At 44.1% G+C, this 24,792-nt stretch overlaps 1 protein-coding gene across 8 annotated transcripts in view; it reads left to right on the top strand.

The window, feature by feature from the left end:
* Positions 1 to 24,792, top strand: part of egg (SET domain bifurcated histone lysine methyltransferase eggless) — a 159,562-nt gene that overhangs the window by 112,779 nt on the left and 21,991 nt on the right. For all 8 annotated transcript variants that reach the window (XM_084601773.1, XM_084601778.1, XM_084601772.1 and 5 more), the window contains 12 exons: positions 2,874 to 3,175; positions 4,660 to 4,732; positions 6,080 to 6,141; positions 6,726 to 6,796; positions 6,957 to 7,075; positions 7,570 to 8,664; positions 11,416 to 11,641; positions 12,469 to 12,612; positions 14,605 to 14,922; positions 16,988 to 17,118; positions 19,871 to 19,942; positions 23,644 to 23,897. In XM_084601773.1, the coding sequence (XP_084457899.1) occupies positions 2,874 to 3,175; positions 4,660 to 4,732; positions 6,080 to 6,141; positions 6,726 to 6,796; positions 6,957 to 7,075; positions 7,570 to 8,664; positions 11,416 to 11,641; positions 12,469 to 12,612; positions 14,605 to 14,922; positions 16,988 to 17,118; positions 19,871 to 19,942; positions 23,644 to 23,897 (2,867 nt within the window). The remainder of the gene's footprint in view (positions 1 to 2,873; positions 3,176 to 4,659; positions 4,733 to 6,079; positions 6,142 to 6,725; positions 6,797 to 6,956; positions 7,076 to 7,569; positions 8,665 to 11,415; positions 11,642 to 12,468; positions 12,613 to 14,604; positions 14,923 to 16,987; positions 17,119 to 19,870; positions 19,943 to 23,643; positions 23,898 to 24,792) is intronic.

The following is a 24,792-nucleotide window of genomic DNA, read 5'->3' as shown; positions in this document are numbered from 1 at the left end:
GGGACAGGATCGTTCAAGGTTAGCAATCAAACGAGCAATTCTTTTTTGTAGTACGATTAATTTGTCCATATTAGTCTTTGTCGTCGTAGCCCACACTAAATTGCAGTAATTTTAATCAGAATGGAAGAGTGCATAATAAATCTGAATTTTACATTTTAAGGGCAGAGGGCTGCAGCATCATGACAGTGCACCTACAACAGAAGAAAGTTTTTTGCTAAGATAATTGATGTGCGTTTCCCAACTCAAGTTAGATGAAAAATATGCTACTAATGTTTTATGCTCTTCAACAATGTCAATCATTTGTCTTTCAAAACTTAACACATAATTTTCCTGCAAGCTTTCATTTTTTGCCCCCAAAATTTTTCTTTAGTTTTTGCTGCATTTAATTTGTCGATTTAAGCGGCACCAAACTGATAATTTATCTAGAGCAGCATTACATTTCGTTAAGACATGGTTTAAGTCTATGCCAGAGACAAGCAGTGTAGTGTCATCAGCGTATATTATAAACTGTGCTGTCCAACAAGTCTGCAAACAGAAGAGTTTAAAGAGCTTTTGATAGAAATGGCTCAGTGCAATAATTTCAAGCAGTTCAGGCCACTTGCTTTTGTCTTTCCTGAGGGTAGCAGCAGATCGGCCGTGTGCCGATGTCGTATCTGCATTGATTACGATACTCATTATTATAAGTAACCTTTAACACCGATGTGAGTGAAATGTAGTGTTCCTTTCCCATTATTTACGCAGCTGTGTTGATATAGAATCGATGAGCAGCCATAATTGAGGGCTTGAATTGCGAGTATTTTCCTCGCCGCTAAGACGAACAAATGCAAAAACTCGTATGTTTCAGAGTTCAAGCTTGTAGAGTTCGAGATCATTTTGCACTCTGATAAGGGTTGTTTGCAATTCAATTGGCAGTAGCGGCGTTGTCCTATGATTCTTTTTTCCCTGTAGTATGGGTTTATTTCTGGAAGATACATCCCCTTCATCCATAGCGAAGCCGTTTAGTTTTTCGCAGCGTATGGAGTTGCAGTGATGCAGTTCCGCTGTCATCACAGGTGACGAGTTGCCGACGCCACAGGATGTAATGTCACGGGCGCGGTTCGAAGTATGTGCTGTCAGAATTGCTCTTCCTGGTAGACTAGCATGGCAGCTGAAACACCAAGACCAGATTCTCATCTTGTGCCAGATTCTCTCTGCCAGATTCTCATCTTGTGCGCTGTCCGCAGCACTGCTTTATGTTGTTCCTGGTTCACGTCGCTCCTGCTTTCAAGTTTCGAGGGAAGCGCCAGCAGCTGCTGAATTATATAAAGCTAAAATAATGGTTTATGTAAAGGAAAGGTGCAGTGTCACTCACTCATCTCATTGGACACCTGAACTGCTCTTGAAAGGAACAGAGGAAAATATGAAATTGAAAGAGAAAAGAAAGTGATGCTCGTGCACCGACATTGCATGGACGCTTTTCGGTTTTGCTCACATCGAAGCCCAACCGCTGCAGTTGGGTTCGAACCTGGGTACTCCAGATCAGTAGCCGAGCTTCTTAACCACTAAGCTACCCTGACGGGTCCAGCCGCTGCTGACGGCACTGGCACGCTCTTGAACCATTGTAAGGGGCATTCAGTCCGGTCATCCAGGCCTCACTCAGTTATTCTTCTCTTGCATTGTTTCCCATTAGGCATTTTTAGTTGGGCATACGTAGTAAGAGTGCTCATGAGCCCGCGCTGCAGTGAAGAAATGGTTAGGATGCTTGACGGCTGTGCCCAAGGATGCGGGATCGAATCCTTGCCACGGCAGCAGCTTTTCGGTGGAGGCGACAAGCAAGGCACCCATGTTGTGCGATGTCAATTAAAGGACTTTAGGTGGCCAAAATTTCTGGAGCCCTCAACTAGACTTCTCTCTCAACCTGAATTGCATTGTGACCTTAACCTCGTAAACCAATCAAGAGTGCTCACGTATCGCTTATTGCGTAGCGTGCGAACACTGCCAGGCCGCAACGTTCATGTGTTATGTGCACACTTGCACCACCCAGTGAAAAGAATTTAAAGCACATGAGGGCTTTACTGATGACTGATGATTACTGATGACAAGAACAGTTGCATTGCCAGCCTTTTTATTCCATGAACATTTTGGAGTAAAAAGAACTGAAGAATGTGTAAACAGCGACAATAAACTCGAGAATGCATGTCACTGCCATGGTGCTTACAATATAAAATCTCAAAGTTATGTAGAAAATGAGGAATATTTGTCATTTATACCTTGTTGTGCGGGCGACAGTGAACATAATAAAAATACAGACGGTTTAAGTCGGTTAATCGTGGAATGTCATGCAGCGGCAGGGAATTTTAACAGGATTGTTTGCTGTGTCTCAATTTTTAAACATTATTTTGCTTTGTTAATCAGGCGGCCATGCTCCCGGACCACATTGCGTGTGTACTGCAGCACTAAATGTTCTGGAAGCTCTGCAGAATTTGCAGTGGAGAAATGCGAAAGCCTTAGCATTGCTGTTGCACACAGTACATCGTGCGCCCCTTGTCGTACATAACCAGTGTTCCCGTTGGACGCATGAAAGTTCACCTGTGTTCTATAATTGGTTTACAGGAAAGGAAAGACGCAGTATCTGCGCACTTCTTTCTGTGGACATCTGAAGTTCCTCGGAAAACATGCTGCCATGTTGTCAACACACCCCGTAATACTCTCAGCAATTTGAAGCATGCCTACGCCTGTAGGCAAAGTTGCGATACGTGCAGCTCTGTGCATGCATTACCTGCATGCGTGCTTAACGTCACTGCATACACCTAAATTCCTATTTGCCCTTTCTAAATTCCAAGCTTAGGGCTAAACCTGCTCATTTCCAAAACGCTTTTCCGCATATGGCGCAGGAAGAGTTTGCAAGAGGCCAAAGAGGAGGCATCAGGAAGCAGCAGTGGCAGCGTCATGACATTGTCTTTGGACAGCGAACCTGCCGGTGATGGCATCTGTGACTGGGCAGACACCAACGGCGATGGGCCATCTGATCCCAAGCGCATGCGGCTAGATGAAGATGAGGACAATGAGTACTTCGTTTGTGACTTCGACATCATGGAAGCCATCGACCACGCCTTCGACAGCATGAACGTCCAGGAGATTCTCAGGGAACAGATGCTCAAGTTCCCCAGTCTCTGTAACCTGGAAAAGTTGGCAGGTGAGTTGGCTCGCTTTCCAGGTTTCCGGGAGCTCTAGTGCCCTACCTAGCTCAGTGTCGGGAGGAGAGAGGTTGACCGGGCCTAAGTCGGCCGTGACCAAGAATGATCTAGTCTTTCAACTGCATTAAGAAAAATCTTTGGAATGCTGGCTGTTCTATCTTGCACAGGAACGGCTTAACGAAACATACTGTGCAGAAAATTTTGCGTAAAGGAAAAGGCGCCCAGATGAGTGCAGACCTTTAGTAATGGCCGATTTGAGTAGTTGACTCCCTTCCATGTATCTCAACTGACAGATGCAGCATTCGCTCGCCAGTTGTGCTGAAAAAGTCTGGAAATAAAGCATGCCTTGGTGAAGGGAGGTAGGAAGGAGTGAGTAGTAGTAGTAGTATACATTTTATTCAAGAAGTAAACAAGAGAGTTTTTTGCTGAACGCCTGAGTGGCAGTCCCTAGTCCGGGACGCCATTGGAGATCACTGCTGCCCAGGCGCGCACCACCAAAGTGCATTAAGCTTCCAAGGTAAGCTTGCAGAGCAGATACAGAAGGAGTGAAAAGATAGAAAAGGTACCGTACTGGAGAATCTAAGGTTTTTTAACGTCAGCATAGGTGCGTTCTTTTGCATCTGGCCCAATGGAAATGCGATCGCCACGGCCAGAATTTTACCTTGCATCTTTGGGATCTGCTGGCAAACAAAGTAATGACCGAGCCACCGAGGCAGAGAGTACTCGTAAACAAGTGTGCAACGTACAGGCAAATGCTTCAATGTAACAATTATGGAGAACACTTGAGCTCCGCGTAGAGGCAGTTCGTAGAGGCGATGCGTAGAGGCAGTTCTCTCCCACAGTGAAAGTAGGAAAACAAACTTTCATGAATTTAGCACTCATATTGTCCCATGGCTTGGACAAGTTTACTTTAGTTGACTGTCATGCCAATTGAAACGTACAGGTTAATTGCTTGGCGCTGAAATAGCTGACGTCCTTCCTCTTGGGGACGGCACCCTCTTGTGACGTCCAGAGACCAGCTGTCGACCCTACCAGGCTCTGCTATTATAGTAGGACAAAGCAAGAAGTAGGAGGTAGTCAGAATTTATTTAGGTGGCAGCGCCGCTCAGTGCACATAATAAGCTTGGGCAAAATCGTGGTTCTTGTAGAGTGGAGTATAAGTTTATTTACATGATTATATTCAGCTTTATCATGGTGATATTGGCTTTGCATTTTTGCATTAGCGTGTTCTCGTGTCCTAATGAGTCTCGATGAATTTGTAAAATTAATTACAGACAAAAATTAACTAATGCATTGCAGACAGAGGCATGTAAAAGTATGGGGAGTAATATTTTGCAGCACAAGTTGAGCCTCATAGCATGTACATAAAGCATGTATTACTGTGCTCCCTTTTTGTTTGCAGTTGCAGTCGTATGCTTTTCTTGATATTGAAAATGCTTGCATATTCACTTCAGTCATTCATTTTTTACCTTCCTCTTTGTAGAAGAGTACGCAGACGTCGACCGTGCATTCGACAAAATGGAGGAAGACCTGAAGAAATTGAAAGAAAAGAAAAAGTGAGACCATCTTGCTTTTGTTTTGTTTTGTTTAATTTTTTGTTTGTTTTGCCTTGTGCAATCATCGTGACACTTACACGCTCAATATGACACTCAGGTGCATTAAATGGCATAAACAGATTGTGTGACATTCCCCCTCCAGCCTATTTGCTTTCTTTTTTCCTAAGATTTTTCTCATATCTGTTTTATGTCAAGTTGCCTGCTCTGACATCCACAGTTCATGATCATATGTTTGGTGAAAATGGGGGTCAGGACTGTTATGTGTCGATATATTTTTTTGCAGCATATTTGTGGTTCCAGAATGCCCACTATGCTAGAATGGTAAAAAAAACAAAAACCTTAATGGAATGGTTGCTTTGTTGTGGTCCGTTGTCAGGAGCTGGTATCTGTAGCAGCATCAAGGGATGTGTATAGGAAACATAATCCTAACGGATACAATAGATGAATATTTTATTTGGGGAGGTTTCTGGTCTAGGACCTTGAGTTGGTTCTACCAGTCTCATTGTCCAATCAGTATCGGCCAGCCCAACTGGTTTCTTTACTCCCGATCGGGAAGCCCAGCTGGTTTCCTCACTTTAAATTGGGAAGTACATCTGGTTTCATAGATCCTTGTTGGGACTCAAGAAACCAATGGGCATCCCCAATTTGGAGGGAAGGAAACAATTGGCACAAGACCACCGCTTCAGTAGCATTCCTCACATTAGGGATGTGCTAGGTTTAATGGCCAGTGTTACTGGGTACCTGCCAGGTGTTCAGTGGGTACAAGATTTGCCCTAACCTTGAGCTCTGCTTTTTCTGGCGTGAAATGCTTGAGAAAAGCGTCGCGGACCAAAAAAATCTCTTCACTGGAAAATCTGTTCTTGGTGGACCTAAATTTGCCTTATGCAGTAAAACCCATTGTGGCATAGCAAACCCATTCCGGGCCTAGCAAAGCACCTAATGCTTACACCTTGTTACAGTCAGTATTGCAGGATCAGCAGCGTATTAGTGGTTTTTATATGTACAGTTGGTCATTTTCTGGTTTTATATTGCTTCAAATTTGGGCCTGGACTAGGTAAAACTGGTTTTTAAGGAATATGTTCGGGGTGCGAAAATTCGGTAAAATCGAATTTTGCGAGAAAATGAACAACCCTGTTTATATGCTGAGATACATTCAGAATGCAGAAATAATTGGTTTTACGCCCTGTCCAACTTCTGCGGACAATGCAGCCCTGTGTTGATTTGTGATGCAAGTCTGGTAATTTGAGACCCCAGAGCCACAGTTAAGGCATGGGCAGGCAAATAAATGTTAGACAAGCTGAAGAATTTCGTTCTTTGACAAAATTTCACAATTTTTCTTGACTGCAGCCAGGAACAAGCAGCAGTCCTGAGCATTCCGGAAATTCACTTCTTTGATGTCTTCGTCAAAGGTAAGGTCGTAATGTTGTTGGTTTAATAGGGTGCATGAATTAAGCAGTTTGGTAGATTATATTGTTTGTTGGTTTCCCTTATGACATATAATTAGGGGTCGGACCTTCTGGTCTTTATTTCTTGAAATTCACCTCGCCTTCTTTTTTGTGCCTATTTTAGAATGATACTTTTTGGTTTATTCTGGCAGGCAATGTCTTCTAACCAGTTTTGTTTTCGATTTCCATACGCGACAGAGATTGACGTAAGGCTTATTTTGGGCTTTGTTTCTGAGCAAGCAGCTCATGCAAAAGCAATTCTCGCCAAATGGAGCCTTACAGTCATTATGCAGGGAAACATAAAGATGCCACGGTGCTATGTACTAGCCCTTTGATGTCAGAGAAGAGTCGTTATTCGAAAATTTTTTTTATAGAAGTGTGTCATGCTTTTCTTGCTCTAAAATCAGCTCTGAAATGGCCTACAGTCTTAATCATTGGAATGACCTGCATTCGTTTTTCATGTGTTGAAACCTGTTTTCTTCATTTAAAAGGTTTGTCATAAGAAAACAAAGGTGCAGTTTGCAAACATTTTTCATTATGACCTACAGCTGACCGCAACTTTAGAATGCCGGATGTCACCTCTCCCAAAAGGCCAGCTCCATCGCTCACGACCCATACGGTGAGTGGAGTGGTTGTGCCCAGGTGTTCCCGTGTCTCAGCGGTGTTTAGAAGCACTAGCAGCGTGCAGCATGCGTCCCTATCTTCATTATTTTTGCCCACCAACTGTTTACCTGTGAGCATCACTTTGAGGGTCCACACTCTTATTTTTCTCCTTTTAGCCCAAGAATGTCACCAGCACTTCCGGGAAAGGGTCTGGAGGCTCAGACGATGTTATCACTGTTGGCAACTACACGCCCGTGCCTCACAACCTTCCTCCAGAAGGCCCAATTGTTCGCAAGTATGTCTGGAATGTCTCACTTAAACAGAGAGCTTTTGTTGCCGCATTTGTACGCACATAAAAGCCACCACGTCTACTGATGCATCTGAAGCAAGAAGGTTGCAGGCGCTTCTCAAGCGCTGAAGCATGCTGTCTGCTTCCTGCCTGCTTAAGAATCATACGTCTGCAAATGTGGTGGCTTTTCATGCATACAAGGGTGTGTATAAGAAACGCAAACGCAGTTTTATTTTCAGTTGCGTTGCTGAAAGAAGAGGGTTAGTGGCATTTAAAATTTCAGCCTTAATCATCCACCGCAGTGTGGGGGAGGGGCGCTAGGGTCGTTTTGAGATTGGCGGGTGCCAGATGGCCAACTTATTGGGCCCATTCCTCACTGCGCAGTTTTCCAACTGTCTATATCTAAGAATGTTGCCTAAGAGAAATGAAAGTGGGCTTAAACAACGGGAAAAATGCAGCTAGAGATCTTTTAACAGGTCTCCCTCTTCTCTTATTCCCAGGGAGCTAGAGATCTCATCAAAGGTCCTGGCAACACGCAACTTTCCTCTGGGAGTCTTCTACAAGGCCAGAATCATCCAGATTCAGGAGCCTTCAAAGGAGTCTGAATCTGAGCCACTGTACCGAGTGAAGTTTGAAGCACGAAAGGCAAATGCGGCTAGTCGGAGTGCAAAGTGGCACCCTAAGCGGGAACTGGCCTACCTGGACCGACCAGCTGTTATCCTTCCTGTGGGGACGAGAATAGTGGCCACATACTCGGATGAGAATATTCCGCCTCGACAGTCCCTGTACGCTGGGATCATTGCTGAGCCACCCAAGCCCCTGAATCGCTACCGGTACCTTGTGTTCTTTGACGACGGTTATGCGCAGTATGTGGACGTTGACAAAGTGTATGTGATGTGTGGTTACTCGGAGAAGGTTTGGGAGGACATGTTTCAGGACGTCAGGGACTTTGTGCGTAATTACCTCGAGAAGTACCCGGAGCGGCCGATGCTTCGGCTACGCAAGGGCCAGACGGTCAAGACTGAGTGGAACGGTGACTGGTGGATGGCACGGGTGGTCACGGTCGACGCCAGCCTGGTCAAGATGTCGTTTGAGGTGGACAAGCGCACAGAGTGGATCTACCGTGGTTCAACCAGGTTCTCTCCTCTGTACTCAGCACTCAACCAGTCTACGCAGAACACAGCAACCACAGGAGGTCGCGTGCGCCGGCACAATTTGATGCCAGTCAAGTCGAAGCAGCACAAGCCCTTTGTCCAGTACACACGCACGTTGGAAGAGGGTGAGGGCCCAGCAGAAGAGGAAAATGCCGAGTCTGCGAAGAAAGAGGCGGCTTCGGCGCGCACCGTTGCACGGAAGTCGACCACTCAGGACCGCAAGAGTGAGGAAGAAGGCTTGGCAAGAAATGCGCTCGGAGTTCTCATGTCGCAAGCTGGCACTCGAGAACCAGTCAAATTGGATCAGCACGATCCAGCTTCACGCAGTCGCATTGATTACACGTCGCATGAGTGCTCGCCAAGTTGTGTGACTGGTGATGATCCTGATGCCCATGTGGGGAAAAACCCTCTGGCCATTCCAACTCTGTGTGGCTGGGAGAGGTGAGCCTATTTTTTTCTTAACGTAGTGTTGGCGCCATTATGCACTAAGAGGTTTGACGTTTGACATTGTCAGTCTGTCACCTTGTCAACTTATGGTAATGCATTTTGTCTACAATGGTCTGATGTGTCTTGGAAGTCTTTGGGTGCCTATAATTTGTGTAATGTGGCAATCGCAACTTCAATAAGGTAATCGAGAGGCCACACTAGAGTTCTGCACAACTCCTTGGGAACAGCATTGTATTTTTCTTGCATAAGGAAACATTGTTTTTGCAAAAGTCTGGAAGCTCTAGTTTCTTGCCCTGTTTACGCCTGCAAACAGCGCAGGAAATGTGTCGTAAGGCCCGCCGCTTTCAAAAAGTTCAGCCTTTGTTCTGAAAACAATGTGCTAACTTTCATGAGTTTTAAAACATGAGTTGGTGAGTCGGCTGTACCAACGAATTTGTTTTCCACTAAAACCAACTATAAATGGTCTCCAACCCCAGAAGTTACACATTCTTTGTGGAAATGAAAATAGGTATTGGATGTCAGCTACTTTCAATAGAGATGGATGGATGGATAAAACACTTGAGGTGCTGCCGGCCAGTCTGCCCTCTCTTAATCTCCAAGTGTATATTTTCCTTTTGAGGATAAGTAACTGTGGTATTAACGGTTGTATCCTTCCAGTAGCTTCCTCCAGGTCATCCTGAAGTGGCAACCTTCCAGTGTTTAGGTAGTCAGCAACATACACCACTTCTCTTTTTCAAGAAAAATGGAGAGTGTGTGGTCTGCGAATCACATGCTCGAGTTTATTTTTATTTATTTATTGCTACTCGTTTTTATTTTCCTGTTCCTTCATTTGTTTTCTGTGTTCATTTTTTATTTTTCTGGCTCCTGGCCCTCAGAAGTCTAAATTTTCTCATTGTGGCCCGCAATACGGGTTAACCCTTTGACTGTCGAATATTTCGAAAAAAGATTCACCCTAGTGTCGAATGTTTTTAAATGCATACATTTAGCACAGTACCTGTAGGCAAAAAGTCAAAGGGTTAAGGCCCCCACTGTAGAGGATTCTGGGTTCTTGGCAAATAAGAGCAATCAAGGCAGTAAAGCTGCGGGGCCAACTGATAAGTGCATAGGTATGACATGTATCCACAAGTTGCGCCTTCTCACACCTCCATGCTGTGCACCAGCCTTTTTTAAGATGTGGCAGTCACATTATTTTTCAAGAGCACAAATGACCCAGAGCTTCTGAAGAGCTTCTGAAGAGAGACCATGTGCTTCTGAAGTAGCTGCACAGGGGTGGACTTCACACATTCCAAATGGGCAGCACGCGAAGGGAGCGTTGCTTTGCGTTATGTTTTGGCAGCATTTGCAGTGCCCCTTTTAACGCAATAGCATTAAAGGCCCCGTTTTCTGGGAAATCGGGTGTCTGCATCGTCGGTAATGGCATTGTGAGCAAAAATGAGCACGACTCTTGCAAGTGACACGGCTGGGCTGGATGCTAAATAGTTGGCTTGTTTTGGCAGGTGACATAGCTGTGCGCTGACTTGTCGTCGGGTAGTGCGACGTCACGAGAGGCCACATGACCTGGCAGAGTTGGTTGGCACTGCCATCTAGGGCTCTGCCTTTGAGATGGGAGGGTGAGATGGGAATATCTAGCCTTCTAGAACACTTGGATTTTAACTTGGACACGTTGCCCATAAGCCATGCTGGGCCATTCTTGCAGCTTGTTTAAAGCAGGGATTTACATCTATATAATGGTTGGTCCTTAACATAATGTGGTGACTTGCGACTGTATGAGTATGTGTGAATAGAAGCACAAATTAAAAGATTAGTGATTAAGCCTGTGGCAAAGTGCACGCACATGCACTTTGACACTCAGAGCCTTTAATGAGTGTCATTAATGCTGTCGCATCGTAATGTTAAAAGGCAGAGCTTAAGTGTCCCACCAATATTAGTCTTATCTTAATGGTACACTGCCCGACCAATTTTTCGCTCTTGGCCGCACTACGGGTGCGATCGTGCACTTGCCTTCGCAAGTTTTGTTCCCTGCGCAGGGGTTGCTGCACAAGAGAACAGTGCACGGACCTTAAAAAGAAAAAAGCTTTGCGTGCCATTGTCACGAGCGGCAATAATTTGGTACACAATTGCCATGCCTGTCCAGGCTTTATCAATCTGCTCATCAAATCCAAAATTCCTCATTCCTTGGCAGCGAGCAACCTGCAGTGTTGCCTGCTGGGGACATAGTCTAAGAAAAAAAAACTTCCAGGCTTTACAGAGTTGGAAAAATTGCAGATGTGCACAAGTCTCTGAGGTGCCCGACGACTTCCTAACAGAGTCGAGAGATATTGTGCACGTCCAAATTATTGGAGTCTACAAAATCAGTTGGGTGCTCTTATTAATCATTAGTATTGTGTTTAATTTGGAAGTGAACCAATTGTTACTAGCACTTAATGTGTGACTTAGTGCAGTTTGTGAAACTTCCCTTGGGTATCGCTTCACTGAACATGTGTTTTGCTTCTGTTCATTCTCCTTGCTTATTTATGCTCTATTTCTTGATAAAATTGGTTTCCAAAGGCAGGGTATATATATATATATTTTAGGGTTTGAGCTGAATGGTATGACGCTTGATCGTTTACAGGGACGAGTATGGAATCGCAGTTGCAGGTGTTTTACAGGCAAGCTGTATTGTGACAGTCATTTCTTTGTGCTGTAGCGACTGCACCCCGGAGTTGAGATGCCTTAACCTACAGTTAGGCACATTGTTGTTTGCAGGCAAGTCTTGAAGATAAAAAAGAAAAACAAACGAAAAGTGTGCTACATTGCACCCTGTGGAAGGCGGCTGCGGAACATTGAAGAAATTGCTCAATTCTTGAAACTCAGCGAGTCTCTTCTGACTGTGGACCTTTTTTGCTTTGACGGCGCTGTCAACACATTTTACGAGTTCAAGCCAGAGGTTATAAAGACTTGTATTGAAGACCTGACTTACGGCAAAGAACAGGTAATTATGCACCCTATATTCAAATAAGTTCGAGTGCTTTTTATTTAATGCAACAACTATGTAGCAAAAGCAGTTGAAGGGGTACTGAAGCACTTTAATTTCGTAACATTCTAAAATGGTAATGCAGGCTTTTTTTACTGCAACCTAATTGGCCCTGACAAGGATGCAATTCTAGGCATGGTGGTAATTTATGACGTGAGAGTATGGCACTAAAAACACAAACGGCACGAAAGAAATGGGGTATAGGCCTTGGTTCTTTGGTTTTTGCATTATTTGCACTAGAATCTTAAGTGCAGAGCAGGTTAACTTCGTTATGGGAGTGTTTGAGCAGGTGACTATACAACGATGATAGAAAACCGTTTTACACAGTTTTCATAGACGGCAAACTTCCTATTCCTCATCGCAAGATGGGAACCATGGAAAATTGGACCACCCGATGTCAATGTAATGTCAATGCAAAAGCCCCAGGTTTTCAAAATTTGTCCACAGCCTTCGGCGGCCAAGACATTATTTTCTCTCTGCTCTCATTTCTTTCTCTGTGCCTTCCCTTGTGGGGCAGTTTAGCTACTCGCGACAAGTTAAACAATTTCTTCTCCTTTCTTCGCCCTTCCCCATCTCCACCCCTTCCGCTGCGTCCTTGTGAATACAAAAACGCTGTGCAAGCACGTAGGAGTGGTTTTAAATGCATGAGGTCTAAATTACTTGAGGTTAAAACTGCAGGTGGCTGTTACCTTGGCCACCAAATGGCAAGGACACATGATTTTTCCTGTGTCACTCAACATTTCTAACTGCTGTCGAATCTGAACGGATATTTTTTGTGCTTTCAGGTGATCGTCCCATGTGTAAATAGTGTTGATGACACATTTCCTACATTTGTTGAGTACTCATCTGAGCGCTATGCTGGAAAAGGAGTGGGCCTCAACCTCGATGAAGAATTCCTCTGTGGCTGCGACTGTGAAGATGATTGCCGGGTAAATTTATTCATTTGTTTATACTGCAGTAGGGGGCTGTGCTCTTTCAAGTGAAGCATTTTTCAGCTATTGCAAGTCTCTTAATTGTGTGTTTCTTTTTAATTCACCTATCATAACTAAACCTTACTGTAGGTTCTTCTGCCTGTACTGATTGTTTCCACCATGGTTTACAGCTGTGGAGCATTACAAAGCTTGAAATTTTTATGACCTCAGTTCAAGTGATTTCTGTGGGCAGCACTGTGAAACCTGAAGACTAACCTAACATCCTGCTGCTGAAAGGGCTAGTATTTACAATCATTCCTACACCTTGAAGGGTAACTCCAGGGGTCTTTTTACGTTTTGAGGTCACATCATCACATCGCATTCCTGTCTCCAAAGCATAAAGCCATTCTTCAATGCTCTCTTACAGTGGCTGAACAAGGACATGTTACAGACCAGTTGTGGAAAAACTTTCAATCACGTGCTGAGTGGCTAAAGGAGCAACCAAAAATGTCAACTCTGTTCATAAAATATCTAAGACAAGCTAATAACAAGCCTTAGAGTTTGTCCTTTGTGTGGGTTTTATGCTTGTGATGTCACAAACTCAGCCACAGCATCATTTCTGGCCATGGATGAAGTTTGGACTTGTTCAGCCACTGTAAGAGAGCATTGAAAAATCTCTTTATGCTTTGGAGACAGGAATGCGATGTGATGATGTGACCTCAAAACGCTGTGAAAAATACCCTGGAGTTACCCTTCGAGGTGTAGGAATGAGTGTAAATACTAGCCCTTTCAGCAGCAGGATGTTAAATTTGGCTTCAGTTTTTTTTTTTTTTTTTTTTTTTTTTCATATTAAAACCTTATTACAAGAGACACTCAAGGGACCTGAAAAAGATGTCTCTTGTAAGCAAAGTCTCTTGTAACCAAAATTTCTAAAAGCACTGTGTTGATCAGTTTACTGCACATCAGCATATAAATGCATTTACACGCATTAACAAGAAATTGTTCAGGAAAGCTTAAAGAAGTTATTCATACAAGCATGTATTTTTGTGAGTGCAGAGTGTATTCCTTCCCAAATTCTGGAGGTAAAGCACTTCCCTTTGCAAGCTTTCCTATTGCTCTAATACCTTTGAAGCACTCTTACTTGCTTGTCACCCTCAGATGCTGACACTTTTCCTCTAAAATGTCCTCTTAGTCATCCTCTATGGCACATGTGCCATTTACTTGTGCGAGAATTGCACATTCTGTAAGCTCTTTGGAAGCACACAAGATCCACATCTGCAAATATGAATTCCTCAAGATTCTGGTACCTCAGCAGTCTTTTGGATGCTCGCCCAAGCTTCATCTTTAAGGAAGCTTGCCACAGTATCCATATATGGGCCCTCATGTCACCACATTTAAAGCCTGCTTGTCTGAAATGGTTTTTCACAGCTTCACTTCTCAGGCCATTCCAGACATCTGAAATCACCTGAACAGCAAACTTCGCATCAGTTACTATAGTACAGTCTTGCTGCCTGTCGAGAAACAGACGTTCTACCAACCTTGCTTTGTACGGCAACTTGACTGAGTGCATAATGACTTTGTTTATTGGTTGAAGGTAGGGTGTGGAGTTTTAGAATTTTAGCAAGCAATTTTAGAATTTAGACAACTTTTGGGCGGAGCATGATGGTCTTACGGGCAGGTCTGCAAATGTTCACTATGTGAAGCTTAGCATCTTCATATCTCGTATCCTTGGCCCCCCGCTTGTCGGGCCTCTCCTATGCGCATATGTCTCCATTTCACATGGCACAGCCACATTTAATGTTCGAAGCCTGTAGTTTGCAAGCGGCAAAGTACAGCTGAGCCACATGTTTTAGCCGTTACCATAATTTCATTGACAGCCCCAGGAACAGATAAAAATTTTCTCCTGAATTAACTTTAGTTCCATCGAACGCACTGCAGAGAGCGAATGGTGCTTTTCCCCATTTCAAGCTTGTTGGAGCGCTTCAACCTTACTGCTGCTGCTGCATGCAGGATCGCGACAAGTGCAGCTGCCAGCAGTTGACTGTGAGTGCAACAGAGGCTCTGACCAGTGGCCGGAATCCCAATGCGGGCTACCACCACCGACGGCTGCTGGAGCCCCATGTCTCGGGCGTGTACGAGTGCAACGCCAAGTGCCGCTGCTCCCGGCGCTGCTTCAATCGGGTAGTGCAGAACGGCCTGCGCTGCCGCCTTCAGGTGTTCAAGACAGAGAAACGTGGCTGGGGCATCCGCTGCCTCGATGACCTTCCCCAGGGGAGCTTCATCTGCGTCTACTCCGGGCAGTTGCTCACTGAGCAGGCTGCCAATGAAGTGAGTGTTTGTTGAACATGGGCCAATTTTGTGCAGATACTGCAGCGATGGCATTATGGTTTGAGTATAGCCAGCGGCCTCGGGGCTGCTAGATACTCGCAAATTTACTAAAGGGGTTCACCGCAAAGGCTGTGCTAGTTTTGAAATTTTCAGTAGTTTGAAAATAGTATGTGCTGTTAGATTTTATTTGCACTGCACTTTTACTATTCAAGGCATGCTAACCTCCTATGTTATGGAATTTCCTGTTCTGAATTTGCTACAAAACACCATGAAATTTTCAAAATGGCAGTCTCCTGAAGTTGCGTTAATATAATCATATACATGTGCAGCCATACAACTGCAAAGAAAAAAAAGAAAACAACTACAGTTTTCTCAGAAACCGTTTAATTGAGAAAAAAAAAACTTTGAGGTCGCTTAAGCTTTGCCTTAAGGCCTTCAATAGTGCCTTCTCCACAGTATTCTTGCATGAATTGCAGTGTACGACATACTACGCCGTTGCATGCTAGTGTGCCCCATGCACCACAACGCATTCACTAGGCCCTTACCAGCGACCTTTTGTGGCCAATGTGTAGTGCGCCTTTCTGGCACGCGGAAGACCTGGGCTCGGTCCCTAACACTGGAAGTTTTATTTTACAGAATTATTTCTGTTGTTTTGTTCTTGAATTATGTCCACAACCACAACCAATTGTGCCAGGTCTTCTTAACCCATCATGCTAAAATTCGCTTTGGTCTGGGGTTTGAACCAGAGACCACCTCCTCTCCGGGGCAGTTGCTGCCGACTGAGCTAACAACCTAACAAGTGCCCCGTATTCTGAGTTTGCTTCATTTTCAGAAGTGTCATTTTCACCCTCATTGTCTGATTGGTGGAAACGCCAGAACCGGATGTCTGTTCGGTGGTCACCACTTCCAGTCCCGCCATTTCCACCAATTAGATGAGGACGAAAGCAACATTTCTGCAAACGACGCAAACTCTAAATACGGGCCCAGGGTGATTGGTAGATCGAGTGGTTATAACGGGGGTGAATGAAGTGACAGCTGATCGACAAATCCCGCATGTCTCTGCTTGGGTGGACGCTGATGAGGAATACCTTACACCTCGTGGGATTTACTCGTGCATTGTATCAACGTCTTTCCCACTGCATATCGTTGATCAATTCCGCCCCACCATCTGCAAGCTATGCCAGCTATTTCAGTTGCTAGAAAGACTGTTCTCTGCAGGTGGTGGTAAAAAAATCGGGACAAATTTCTCCCCAAGTAAAAGGTTTCCTTTGTAGCCGTCCGGCATCACTTGGGTGGGTGCTAAAGGGTAACTACTGGCTTATTACTGATCTACTTCACATTTAGGTGTTTCCTTAAACATCGGGCAGTGTGCAGGGCTTTGCATAAAATCGGTACATAAAAACATACTTACAGTTGGCCCAAAAGAAATTGGTGTGCATAACATCGATGCTTAAAACGGCTAGTTAGAACTTGGAAACTGTTCATCTAGGCCACAGAGTCGAGAAAATGCATACGGCAAAATTATCAGCCGCAGAGCCAGCGCCCACACAGCCCGAGTGTTAAGGTATTTATGTGGTTGCATGGTTTTATTTTCGAGACTGTGGATTGGTGATGGTGTTTCGGCCCATCATGGGACTTGGAGCCCTGCAAAACCAATACACAAAGGCTGATCAGGCTGTGTGTCATAGTGAATACTGTTTTTGGAACAGCTTTTACTGCTGGTTTTTTTTAGTCTTATAGTTTGAGTCGCATTTGGACTTTAAACCTTATAAACCAAACCGAACCTTCTAAAATTACTTGTAAAGTAACCAGGACTTTTCCTTGTTAAGATGCCTATATATATACAGTAATCATGCCACGCTGAATGTGTGTTGGGCGAGTTCATTTATAAGCTTCTTGCCTCCAGCGTAAGTAGATTAATTTCCTGGTTGAAGAACTGTGTTGGGCAAAGTGTGCTTTGTGTCTGGTTGGAAATGCAAGCTGAGTAAGACATAAAATGCAGTTCTTATGTTATCTTTCGCACTCTATTTGAGCAATTCTTACTTGTTCTGCATGCATTGTACAGGATGGCAACCAGTATGGTGATGAATACCTTGCCGAGTTGGACCACATTGAAGTGGTGGAGAGGCAGAAAGAAGGTTATGAGAGTGACGTCGTGGGAGCTTCAGACGAAGAGGACACTGACGAGAGCGTAGAGTAAGCCTGAAGCATTTTCAGCATATGGTCCTTGCGTATGAAGTATTTTGCGGCATAAAATCAATTTACCTCTGTTAAAACAAACTTGAAAGGGACTAGAAACATTGTTGTCTTTATTAGTAGTTCATCTTAAGGGGAGGCACTTGGGTGTTTAGTCGCAAGTAGGAAATCTTTCAGCAACATACATTTCTGTATGCAGATTCTAAATATGCCATTTAATCTTGTGTAAAACAATATTGTTTTTGGGATGAGCTTTCAAGCTCATGTTTCATTGTGATAACGTTAAATTTCCCATTACTCAGAATATTTGATGTGGGTGCTGAGTGAAAAATGTGTTAGATGTTAAGGTTAGCTGGCAGCTGGCATGACCGGGCCGCATTGATTCTTCAGTGATTTGTACAACTTAAGAGACCACATGATACCAGAAAGTTGGTAGGAGCTGCCAACTGGTGTTGCTCACCTAAAGTAGGGAGGTGGATTAAGAATCAGCATTCTGATGCTCTCGGGTGCAGAGTCAGAAACACTACAGTTAGGCTACGCAAGCACATTCGTAGGCTTGGTTAAAGCAGGGCTGTGGTGGTCATGTACGCAGCTATCGCATCATTCGTCTTATCATGCCAGGTTTCGCCTCATATTATATACAGATCTGAACAAATTGCTGTCGAAATTCGCAGTTCCGGCCCAATTATTAATTGGTGCTGTCAGCATCAGGCTTCCACCTAGAGGTGGTGCTTTCTAATGGTGACGTGAGCTTACTTTCAGTGGTCTCGGTTTCACCACGGTGACCCTGTGATGCACACGCGACTAGAAGGTGGTCGATTGCAACTCTCACATTATAGGGATGGTGAAAGGATCACTCGGCATGTTGCAGGGCCCATGCTGGTCATGCCCTACAGTAGAATCGCGGATGCCTGGCCAGTATTCCCAAGGAGTGCGTCGGTCGCGCTTTCGAAAAATGCAGGATGCCGAACGCATTTAGAAGCACAGAAGAAGAGCTCATACAGAAAGATTTCTCTAGCAAAGGACTCTTGGCAGACTATACACATACCAGACGACGACAGCCACGAAAATCTCGAATCCGAGAACACTTCCTGGGTGCACACGCCACGCACCTGCGCATGGTGCTCTAAACGCAAAGAGGTGGGAGTGCGGTGCATCCTTGCTAGCAGCTCGTGCGCTGCTGTCCTGCGTTCGAGTTGGAAGCAGCCTACTGGTGTTAGAACAACCGGAGGACCTTGGGGATGGACCATGGGGCTCCCGCGATTGCTAGGGCAAATGCGAGCTGTTCTCCTTCTCATAGTGCGCATGTCAGCAGGGGAAGGGGAGTGAACGCCAGCACCAGCATTTGAAGGTTTGTGGCACTATTCGATACCTGGTGCAGGGCGGCGTTGGACGTGAAAGTGCGGAGTGCGTACGTTGCATGAGGCAACCGTGAAAGGCAGTGCAAATAAATATTTTTGCTGGTCTTGTCTCGCTTGCATGATATATTGATGTAAACTTTTTTCATTTCTGCTATCCGAAATTATGCCTCGTATTGTATGCGGGTTCATATTTTACACAGGTTTTTATGGTATATCATCTGGAAAACTGTGGCTATAACACAGAAGTACAAATGGACTATTACATGCATTAAGGCCAGGAAACAGACAGGCCAAATATTGTGCTTAGATGTAATTTACAATAAAACTCCTTTATAGTAAAGTAACTGGGACTGGCAAAATCTTTACTATATCATGGTCTTTACTATATCAGTTTTATTCATCTATATATCTATTTATTTATTTATAAATAATACCCCCAGGGTACAGATGTACATTACAAAGGGTTGCAGGTGAGGACGTGGCCATGAAAATGCTGTCTGGTGATTAAGTGCCTACTTACTGAACATGTCTTGTTGCCTGATTAAAAAGAGCTCTAAAATGCCTTACGTCTCTCTTATCACCTCTTCATGCCACTAATATGTTCACATCTTGTGGATGTACCTCTCAAGCATAAGGGCAACGTGGCTATGAATAAAATCAAGTTGATTTCATGTGAAAACTAAAGCCCTGCATGAACACGGCGTCATCTTCCACTCTTTTTGTCTTTTAAAAGGCAGTAGATGAGAAATGTGTGCGACAGTCAAGCACTGCAAAACTGCCCCCCCCCCCCCCCCCCCCCTCCCTCCCTCCTCCGAGCCTCCACTTCTTGCCACAGCTGCCTCGTGCTTCATGCTGCACTGTGCTGCGAATGTTCGCCCGTTTCTTGCCTTCCCTATTTCTCACTGCACTTATGGTTTATTTCATTTTCTGAACGGACCACGCCACCTTCTTTCCATGTTTGTAGACAGCTTTACTTTTTTTTTTTTATTCCTACGCTCTGCATGCTTTCAGTCACTGCTCTAAGGTCCACGTAAAGTTGGTTTCTCCTTAGTGCTGCGAAGACTGGTGGTAAAGCCATTTAAGAAACGCTGTTCTTTCTTTTCTCTTTTTTTTAAATTGCCTCGTGACCCTAGGTAGCATGCATGCGGTGATGTTATTTGATGGAAAGTCGTCACTGTGGCCAGACACTCTTTACTATAACCGCTTTTTACCAAAATGTCTACTATAATGGGGGAAAATGTGCAGTCGTCTATTGAAGATGAAGCGAGACTTCAGTTTCACTTTACTATGTCAGTTTTTACTATGTGCGAGTTTACTATAGTAGGCTTCTACTGCATATGGACTTTGTGAAATGCCTTTGAACTGATAAATGATTTTTTTTTTTCTTTCAGTGAGGACGAAATTCGTGAAGGAGTGTCTGACAGTGATTATGACTCTGGCTCTGGCGGTGCTGATGTTCCCAGGTAATTATACACTCAACCACCTGGTGCTCCACAGTGCCAGTGTTATAGTGTACAGTATGGTCCACTGTTGAAGAAAACATGAAATAGCGTGGCCTAAACACTTTGCTAAGCGCTGCCGCCGACCACTGGCTTGATTTGATGACACTAAGTGCACGCCTGGAAAGAGCAGTCGGTCCCGCTTGCTGTGCATGTACCTTATGCGATCAGTTGTTTCTGGCCCTCTTGCTTTGTATAGCGCGGCAGCAACGCGGTCTCATGTTCCCTTTAACAGTGGACCGTACTGTACATAATAGCTGGGGTTGTGCAAATATTGAAATGTTTCAAATATTGAAGTCAATAATGTAGTATTCAATTCGATGTTTTATGAAGAGTGGCATTTGGAACTTTAAACATTTTCGAAGCACTTATAATTAAGGAAAATTAAACTGTTCAAAGCTGTAGTAGACGGTCTTAGTTCACGCCCGCAACCTGTGCACGTTCATGTGTCACTCTGCACATGTGCACGTAAAGTGCAGTCCACTTATAAGGATATTGAGAGAACTTGAAAATATGATTAATATATCATTGTATCTGGACTGGCAAAAGTTGTATTTTCTCATTATTTTCTCATGCATGCAGGCTTATCTACTTACCAGCATGATGCGAGTCATATTAAAGGCCCACTGTCCACCCTCCGGTCGAAAATATTTTCTTCCCCGGTGACTGTGAGACTTCGTCCCCAGAACGCAAGGCCGCAAAATGTTTTTGAAAAGAGTAGCTAATAACGCAGTTACAGCCACCACAATCACCCAATTCTGTCATGTTTCTCTCCTTCCGTTCCCTTGCAAAGGCTTTTCACTGTCCTACTCGGTCGTCTAGCCTCCGCAAGATAAATTCCCCTTCCTCCTCCGCGTTTGGCGGGAGGTGGGGCGTAGCACTCCGCCTGCACAAAAAAAAAAAAAAGAAAACGGGCGAGGGAGCTCGCACCTCTGAATTCAGTCAGGCCGTGGCAAGAGAAAAGCGCGCAGCGAGTGGTAGACACCCATCCTTCACCCTCAGACAGCGAGACGGACCAATGGACGTCATTCGCGTGAAGTACGTCATTACTGTGGCTCGACGGGCCAGCGCAGGAAACGGGGAAGCTGGCTTCCTGAAGGAGAGCATGAGAGAGCTTTGATTTGTATTTTCGTTGCTTTGCGGTGCGCATGTCACTGTAGCATTTTGCACAGACTATCTCCGGTACCTGATCGAAACACTGGGCTCCTTCGCCTAAAAGGTCCTTCCCTGGACAGTGGCCCTTTAAAGAGTGCCGAGGGCTTTATTACAGAGCCAGAAAGAACTTCAGCATGCTTAAAAAAGTAGAAAATTCACGTTTGCTTCAGTGGCACCTGAAATTGACAATTGTTGCTTTCAGTTGCACATACACTGGCTACAGTCCTTTAGCATGCACAAAACCGATGGGTGACTTAGACTGCAGGACATCTCAGCCTTGATGATTAGCAAAAATGTCGACTCTGAAAGCCCTTATATTTCAGTGATGCTTGTAACCTTGGAACCCTGCGAGAAATCTCGATGAAGCTGCTGTTTCATATTGCCTTGCACTTGGTCGGCACCGGCCAAGCAAGCACTTTTTTTCATTGAAGAAAGGAGCGCTTTTATCAGCGTAATCGCTGCCTGTCACCTTGCAAAGGGCGTAGCCGTATAGCCATTACCGTTGCCCGTTTATGTGTCCATGGAAGATGGTGCCAACCAAGATGACAGTATGATTGCGCTCGAGATGAAACTGCAGATTGATCAGAATTTTCGGGCAGAGTTTCAAAATTGGAAGCCTCGCAAAATAGTACGGGCAACTCTACGATTTTAACAGTTATCAAGGCTGGGGATGTCCTGCAGTCACTGATCGGTTTCATGCATGCAATAAGGACTGCCACCAGCGTATGCGCTACTGGTAGCGATGCTCACAGCAGTTGTCAAGCTTGAGCTGCCGCTAAAGTGAGTGCAAAATTTCAACTTTTTTAAGCATGCTCAAGTTATTTTATGGCTATTTATGTATCTCGTAATTAAGTGTTCAGTGCCCTTTGCAATGAATCACATTGTTCAACCCAGTTCACTCATTGATGGCAAGTAGGCAAGCATAAATACATGGGAAAATATGTGGGTGTGTTATTTACTTATAACAATCGGATTTTCCGATTTTCTCAATATTGTCGTAAGTGGATGTATTGTTTTAAAAGTGTCGACTGATGAGAGATAAATGATGAGGCTAAGATAAGGCTTGAAGCTAAAAACTAAAGCTTGAAAATTTAGGCATCTAGAGAAGGATTCTATTGAGGTACAGTCAAACGTTGCAGTAGTACAACCATTGGAGAAGGAATTTTTTCGTGAGAACTTTATTGCGAAAATGACCAAGTATTCACACTGATTACATCACAAAACCAAAATTTATTGGAAAAAGAATTCATTTATTTGCTCTGCTCCACACTGCTATACAGGAGCTTCATGACTTTGCAATATCAGACCTGTTGTTGCCTTTCACAGCTTCAGCAATGATCAGACTTCTCCTGAAGCATCAAAATCTTGGACTTTTTTATCAGGGGCAGCTTATTTCTGACAGGCCGCACAAAACACTCGACATAAGAAAGGCATGGGCAGTCTTGGTGTGTTTACGGCGGACGACGAGATTGCGCGGTGGTAGGCAGCCAGGAAGTACCTTTAACGGCGGCCGGCAGTGTCGTGACGTGAAACGTAACATGCCTGTATCGCTGCCTGTAGATAGTGCTAGCAGAGCTTTATTTTTGGTGAACGCAAAAAAAATTGCTGCTATCATCATTATCCGACTAACCAAATGTAAACATTAATGGCCGTGAGAATGCTTGTGTCTGGATGCCTTTGTAATTTTGCTACTTCTGGGTACCCAGCTGCCTCATGTGCTGGAAAACTGTTACAGATCAAACTTTCGTTAATGAAAGACTGCTTTTTAAAAACTCATCGCTGTTGAAAGGAGGGCAAGTGAATTGAACTCTATGCTCATTTGCTATGGAAACCGGATTTCTTCGTTGCAGTGAGAATTTAGTTCTCGAGGGCTTTCTGAGGGGTCCAACTGCACATATTTGTCCTGAAGCATAGGAATAGAACAAGGAAATTTAGTGTTTAAATAAAGAACTGTAGTGAAGCATATTAGTTGTCATGCATAGAAAGGGAGAAAGGAGTTCGAAAAGGATAGTGTTCACCGATATCTGTTTGCAACCCTTTGTACAGTTCCTTCTGAATTCAGCCATGGTTGGTGCTGGTTCATTCAATTTAATTTTACCACCTAGGCCCAATGAGAATGGAGAAGGGAAAGGGTTTGTGATGTTACTAATAGGAAGAACCAAAGCATATTGTAAAGTTAAAAAGAAAACATGTTCATTTGGAAACTCTGAGTGAGTCTGTGAACAGGCACATTCATAAATGCACAAGTAAAAGCAAGGCCAGGTTATGTAAACAAGAGGTTGGTCACTGCTGCTTTGAATGTGGCCTTAAGTGGCCTTAAGTATATGCAGTGAAGGGAGGCCGGTGGCTCCATTCTGTGATATTACTTCTAGTTAAAAAAAATTATCTGTGCCTAGCTGTTTGAGGTTAGGTGTCTGCACAGCTTGACAGTGCTCAGGTTCATCGTGTGTGTTTTGCTAAACACTGCAGTGTGTTGTCCTGAGGGTGTGTGTGTCTTTGCTTCTCTTCAGGCAGCCAAGTTCGAGGCTGTGTAAACAGAAGATTGAATCGCTGGCCGATGAGTCCTCTGACAGCAACAAGGCCAACGATGATGAGGATGGGGACAGCGGTAGCAATGACGGAAGCCAGAAGCCAAGCAAGAAACTCAAGAAAAAGAGCACTACTTCCAAAAGCAAAGCCAAGGAGAGCTCGCCAGAGAAGTCTACAGGCGAGGAGTCGTTGGACTCCAAGAGCACCGAAGAAAGCAAACCTTGTGACCAAGCAGGTCATTATGCCATTTTATTCTCTTCACCTGGTAAACTAGGAGGGAGTAGAAATTTCATTAGATGCAAAAAGGATGTGCAAATATTGGAAATCTTTAATACAGAATCAAATGTCCTGTTATTCACTTTGCTGATCGAATTGGATAGTGTGGTAAAAAAAAAAATGTTAAAAAAAGAATAGAATAAGGTCTCGGATAGTTGAAAAATTTTCCAGTAACAGACATAAACATGAATCATGCAAGTCATAGTGGTCTTTAACCGCTGTAGAGAAGTCTGGACTGATCCTATGTCACAGAGCATGCTGCCATGTCTGGTCCATGCGTTCAGCTCCACAACGTGCTCCATTCATGTGGTGGCGTCCAGAATGCCCAAACATGCGTCCTTACACTGCAGCAAAATGACTGATATTAAGAAGCCATTGCTCATAACTCTCATTCCTTGTATGACTTAAGATGTGGCACTATTTTGTTTTCCATCATTTTCACTCACAAAAGTTAACTTTCTGAGGAACACCAAATGATGATCTTGGGTCAATATATCGACTTGGTGTCAGGTAAAAAGGTATGTTACGGTGATCAGTTTTTGTATCTTTCAACAGCTACAGCTTTAACTCTATTTGTTACAACATTGCGGCTGGCTTTCAGCTGTTTCACAAATATTTTCATTATTCATTATTTGATTTATGTTAAATTTGGCTTACAGATGAACTAATTATATTTAGTTCGATACTGGAGTATTCAATTACCTTCTGCAAAAATACTATTCGCATTCTGATGGAAGAAGATTGGCTGTGTTTTTGGCTTTTAGCAGGTTTTCTTGGCATGATGGTCACTTGATAATTTTGTATCCTGTGCCTTGGTGCTGCATAATAATGTAGTAGTGGTTGTCCCTTTTAGA

Source organism: Amblyomma maculatum, chromosome 4, assembly GCF_055883805.1.
Source record: "Amblyomma maculatum isolate TAMU_Amacu chromosome 4, ASM5588380v1, whole genome shotgun sequence".
NCBI classification, from domain to species: Eukaryota; Metazoa; Arthropoda; class Arachnida; order Ixodida; family Ixodidae; genus Amblyomma; species Amblyomma maculatum.
This window is presented reverse-complemented; position numbering and strand designations above follow the sequence as displayed.